Source organism: Chenopodium album, chromosome 7, assembly GCF_948465745.1.
Source record: "Chenopodium album chromosome 7, dcCheAlbu1.1, whole genome shotgun sequence".
NCBI classification, from domain to species: domain Eukaryota; kingdom Viridiplantae; phylum Streptophyta; class Magnoliopsida; order Caryophyllales; family Amaranthaceae; genus Chenopodium; species Chenopodium album.
In genome coordinates, this window is record NC_137840.1 from 3,153,951 (window position 1) to 3,160,250 (window position 6,300).

Consider the following 6,300-nt stretch of genomic DNA (forward strand, 5'->3'; position numbering starts at 1 on the left):
TTTCTTTTTTCTTCTCAAAATAAGCTAAAATAAGTTCAGATAAGTAGTACAAAATAAATTAAAAAGAACAAATGCTAAATTAATTTGGAAATCAAAGGGAAAAAAAACTTCAACAAACAAATCTAGGTAAAATATTTACAGTCACCTAACTCACATCCCCCAGAATTCGATGTCGTCAAAGCCGTTATTGCCGTCGCCATTGCTGTCCTGCCGTTGCCGTTGTCGTTGCGCTGGGTGGCAGGACGGTCACCAAAAGAGCGGCGACGACGGTTGATTTTCTTAGTCTTCTCCAAGTTGGACCTGACTTGATTCCTCAGCTGAGTAGCTAAGGCCAAAGTCCTCTCGGGGGTGTCTGGTAAGACACGGTCGAACAGCTCGGTAGTGGCAGCAGCGGGGCCTTTGCTAGCAGCCAAATCGGCAATGGTTAGACCCTCAAATGTCGTAGTAAAGACCGACGTCAACACCAAACCGCGAGACACCTTGTCCAACACGACGTCCAAAACCTGGGGACTGTACAGGGTATGCACAACCTCCTTGTCCTCTGGGTTGGCATTGATCACAACCGTTCCTTTCGGAACGTTAGCTATCCTGATCCTAACCATGTCGTTTTGAGCGGAAAGAAACCGGTACTCAGCCGCAGCAGCCCTAGCACGAGACATAACTATAAAAAAAAACAAGTCAAGATTCAGTTCAACAAATGTATAACTATAGGAAAAAAATAATTAAAGTTTCAGTTCAACAAACATTTACATATTGCAAAATATAACAATGGTGTCCTGTGAATTTTCACAATTATTAGATACAATGCCATATTAACGCACAAACTAATTTAATATTTAAAAAGGGGAAAATCAAATCAACAGCAACCCGGTTTTATTAACAGCAATCTAGGAGTAACTATTAAGATATGTTTAGGAAATATTATTTGATTTGGTGAATATTTAGATTTCCTATGATAATATTTATTTCCATGTCTATCTTTATTTCCTAAAGCTAGTAGTACACGAATTGGTGTAAGCTTAGGACTCTAATTGCTTGTATTATAAATATTCAACCTATGAGGCCAATGAAAGTAAGCCACCCTTTTTCTTCATGATTCATCAATAAAATGCTGTTGATTCTCATTGAAGTGCATTATCACGCAAACTTTCAGGCAATTTCCATTAAGATTATCTAATCTTTGCAATGTACTACTACCAATTTAATGATCCAAATTCTTTGCTCCAAAAGAGCATGGACATGACACAACAACAAAAACTGTTCAAAAAGCACGTCTATGCAAACAAATGAAGATACAGTAGAGCAGCCATTTCCATTTCTACAGATAAGAAGCCAAGAACAAAATGATCATCCAATAGTGACAGTAACAAAATGGATTTGACAATGGCACATGAAACTAAAAGAGAATGTTTAGGGTTCAACGACTAATTATATAATAGATGCATTATACATTCACAATGAAATAATGGCCAGTAGGCCAGCATGCATGTCCAACACTCATCAGCTTAAGAAGCCCTCAAACATTATCAACAAAGACTAAATCATGAGCCACGAAAGGATAAAGGAGCATAGAAATTAGAAAGGGGCGCTTTAATCTTGCACAGTTAAAAAACCATGAAGCAACAACAAGAGGTTTTAATTAAAGAATCAATATGAAACTGAAACCAGTACAGTACATATAACAATTGCATTCAAGTAAACATAAAAGTTTAATTTGTAATACACTATACTTGCAAGAGGAGAACACATTCACCTTTGCTTGCTTAATTCCTTCTCTTTACAGTCTTCAACTTTTCGGCTGGCGAAGGCGGGCAAGCTAAGAGACAACTAACTTCCTGTTAAAATAACACAAATTCTTAAAAATCTACATTAAACATAAATACTCTCCAAAAAGAAAAGGAGATTTTTTTAATTGCTACATTAAATCACCAACTTAGCAAAATCAAAAACAAAATGTTGTTTCAACTAATGATATAATTAATCATGAGCCACAAAAGGATAAATAAATATAGAACGGGGCGCTTTAATCTTGCACAGTTAAAAACTTCTATCATGAACTACTATGAAGCAAAAACAAGAGGTTTTAAAGAATCAATATGAAACTGTAACTAGGTACATATAATTATTGCATTAAAGTAAACATAAAAGTTTCATCTGCAATACAATATACTTGCAAGAGGAGAAAATATTCACCTTGCTTAGCTTAATTCCTTCTCTTTACAGTCTTCAACTTTTCAGGCGAAGGCGAAGACGAACAAGAGACAACTAACTTCCTGTTAAAATAACAGATTGAATTCTTAAATATCCACATTAAACATAAACAATCTCCAAAAAGAAAAGGAGATTTTTTTTTAAAAATTGCTACATTAGATCACCAACTTAGCAAAATCAATAACAAAATGCTGTTTCAACAGAAAGAGCAAACTACCAGTAAAAGATTTTGCAGAATTCAGAATATGCAACTCATCAAGAAGGAGAAACTCTCATTTTGTATTATGTGAATTTTTCTTGATCTTACATAGTGATGAGATGATGATCATCTATTTCTAGTAGTGAATGATCTTCTACAAGACACTAAAATTTTACTCCAATGAGATCGTTATTAAATCACTATTCTAACAGAATGAATAACAAAGTCCCTAGATTTCAGGGATTCTGTTGCTGACATGGCTCACAGTATAAAATAAAATACTAACAAAAATCAACAAGTTGATGATATAATTCCTGAAATTTTACGGATAAATGTTAAGCCCGTATATAATTTATTGTATTTAGTTGGTTAACGGGCTAAGTTTAGGCCCTTGGCTTAGGTTGTATATATATACCGCATTAACAATCAATACAAACTAAGAATACACATTCTTGACATTTAGCAGCAGCGTTGCTGTCTAGACCAGCAGAGCCAGCCACAACCTGGCTGCTGCCACTGCCACCTGCCACAGGTGGGCTGCGGACTGTACTGCCAGCAGCAGCAATCCCTGTCCTGTCTTCGGCAGTGGTCTGATTTTGAGTGTCACGGCTTGCTTCACTCACCTCTAAAACCGCTTCCAAATCATCCAAAAAATCAAAGTCTACTCCCAAACTGTCCTCTTTTGAATTACCCTTGACAAAATTATTTTCGGAGCCAACATTCAAGTCTTTGGCACAAGCAAATGGGAATTCGTTCTCATAGAACTTCACATCACGGGACACAAAAATCTCACCCGTCTCAAGGTCGTATAATCTCCAACCCTTTTTACCATGAGGATATCCTAAAAACACACACCTTCAACTTCTAGGTGCAAATTTATCCCCCTTGGATTGTTGATTATGTGCATAGCAAAGAGAGCCAAAAACACGTAACTCGTCAAAGCTAGGTTCTTTGTCAAATAAAATCTCATATGGTGTTTTGTTTTGTAGCAAACGAGAAGGAGTACGATTAATCAAATAAACCGCCCCAAGAATGCACTCCCCCCAAAAACCAATAGGCAAATTCCCTTGAAACATTAAAGCACGCACCACATTCAAAATATGTTGATGTTTGCGTTCAACACGACCATTTTGTTGAGGTGTCCCAACACAAGATGTTTGAAATAAAATGCCATTTTCCCTAAAATACGGAACCATGCAATTGAACTCAGTGCCATTGTCACTTCTCACAAATTTCACAGACACACCAAATTGACGATCAATCATAGCAAAGAAAGAACAAAATGCGGAATAAACCTCAGTTTTATTATTTAATAAATAAACCCAAACACCTCTAGAATAATCATCAACCAAAGTCAAAAAATAATGTGCACCACAAGTAGAGGGAGTTTTATACGACCCCCATAAATCACAATGAATTAATTCAAAGATACGAGTAGCTTTGCTATCACTATTTGGAAAACTATCCCTATTTTGTTTGGCTTGAGGACACACACCACAAGCTTTATTCAAAAATTTATTTGCAGCACTACTACGAAGAGGTGGAATCAACTTAACCACTCTATCCGACGGATGCCCAAGTCTTCTATGCCACAACTCAAATTCTGACACCGCAGGAGCTTGAACCGCACATACTGTAGGAATACGTCGAAAAAAATAGAGTCCGTCCCTCCGTTCACCGGCTCCAATCAGGCTCCCCGAACGTTGGTCCTGTATAGCACACAAAGAATCAGTGAATCGTACAAAACAATTTGATTGATCAATCAATTTAGACACCGATATTAAATTGCATTGTAAATTGGGAACAAATAAAACATGCTCCAAGGTTATGGTGTCTGCCAAAATTACTCGACCCTCCTTCAAAGCCATAGCTTGTTCCCCATTCGGAAGTCCCACGGAAGAAGGAGAAATCAAACGAACATCCACCAAGCAATTTTCATTTCCGGTAATATGATGCGATGCCCCCGTATCAATAATCCAAGAGGACAAACACTCACCTTGCATACGGTCTTGTTGAAGAGAAGCCATATTAAGTAAAACCCGAATGTCCTCGGGTTTGAGATCTTGCAGGGAAACATTATCCCCACTGCCAGAGGCTGCCCCTGTGGACGCAACCACCCCTGTCACAGCATTGGCACGAGTAGACCCCTTCCCTGAGCCCGAGTTAGAAGGAGCAGCAACAGTAGGTGCGGAAGAAGAACGAGCATACCCCTTCCCACACTTGAGTTCATGCCACCAGTCAGGATACCCATGAAGAACAAATCAGCCCTCCACATCGTGCCCTGTTTTCTTGCAATGCGAGCAAAATAGCTTCGATTTATCTCAACGATCCACGGGCCCCTTCGAACGCCCAGCAGAGATGGCGAAAGCATGAGCATCTCTTGCTGCTTCGATTTGTGTCCTGCCTTGAGCAATGCCCCGTGATTCTTCTTCTTGAAGCAGTGCTTGATAAGCACGAGTCAAGTCAATTGGAGGCTGTTGCGATAACAGATTAGTACGCACAGCCGCATACTTCGAGTCATCCACGCCAATTAGAAATTGATGCAGCACTTCCTCCTCCCTATCTTTTGCGAATTTGCCCGCAACATTACAAGTACAAAGCCCACATTCACAACCATGTAAGGGTTTGAATCTCGTGAGATCAGCAAACAAGCACATCAAAGTAGTGTAATAGTCCTCAATCGACATACTACTAGTTTTTCGACAATCAGTAATTTTCGACCTTAGTTGTTACAACCTTGGTCCATTAGAGACGCAGAACCTTTGTTCCAAATAAGTCCACAACAGTTTTTCTTCTTCAAAATAGGGCAGTGATGCCGCTAATTTAGGGTCCATAGACCTCAAAATCCACGAGACTATCATAGAATTAACCGTCTCCCAATCCAAGAGCTTCTTCTTTTCTGGCGGTTTCGTGATTGTTCCATCAACGAATCCAAATTTTCGACGAGATCGAAGAGACAACGTGATTGCCCTCGACCAAGCCAAGTAGTTGTCGCCTTTCAAAACCACGTGAGTGATTAGATTTTCCGGTTGATCTCCAGCACCGAGATAGAAAGGAGATGAAGGATCAAGTTTCCCGTCTTCCATGGTTGATGCGTGAGCAAGAGAAGAGAGAAAGCAGTGTGTAGGGTTTTAATTTTTAGGTTAGCTCTGATACCATGTCAAGAATGTGTATTCTTAGTTTGTATTGATTGTTAATGCGGTATATATATACAACCTAAGCCAAGGGCCTAAACTTAGCCCGTTAACCAACTAAATACAATAAATTATATACGGGCTTAACAATAAAACATGTAAAATTATACTAGTATATACTCAATAACACTTATTTATGTTAGTTCATGAATCTAATAATAACCATCTTAATCATCTGGTGTATAAGTTGCAGATGATAACAAAAATAAATGAAATGAAAGAACTTACAGTATCAAGTAGCAGCACTTGAGCAAGAGAGGAGAATGATGAATACAGAGTACAAGCAACGGCGGGTGGCAGGAGGCGATAAGTTACACTGAAGCAGCCGCGATACAAGACGAGAGATAGAAAACGAGGGTTTTGATTATTTTTTTTTTTACCGTTGCGCTGCTTGATGATGTATTGTATTGATGTTTCAGGGTTTTCTTTTACTGTATATACCTTTCTAGTGGGCTGGGCCCCCCTTATTTTCCCTTTTTGTTTTTTCCTTAACAAGTTGAGCCATGTACATAAATCAGAGGTTTAATAGATGTGTTTTAACAATTCGATTTAATTATTGATTATAAATGATGTTTTTTTTTTGACAAGATTATAAATGATGTTTTTCGTTTTTTTTTTTTTTTGAAAGGACAGGCTCAACGAGCCTAATTAGTATAAATTAAGAAACATCAATCTCCGCCAAGGCCAGCAAGCCTT

General features: G+C 38.3%; 1 protein-coding gene across 1 annotated transcript; it reads right to left on the reverse strand.

The window, feature by feature from the left end:
- Window positions 1-5,139: 5,139 nt before the first annotated feature.
- On the reverse strand, window positions 5,140-5,496 carry LOC145639881 (uncharacterized). Its single transcript, XM_081691205.1, has one exon. It carries the CDS (start codon window positions 5,494-5,496, stop codon window positions 5,140-5,142), a length of 357 nt encoding a protein of 118 aa, XP_081547331.1.
- Between the last annotated feature and the right edge of the window lie 804 nt (window positions 5,497-6,300).

Coding starts and splice junctions, on each gene's coding strand:
- LOC145639881 (XM_081691205.1), bottom strand. CDS start 5,496: ATGGAAGACGGGAAACTTGATCCTTCATCTCCTTTCTATCTCGGTGCT.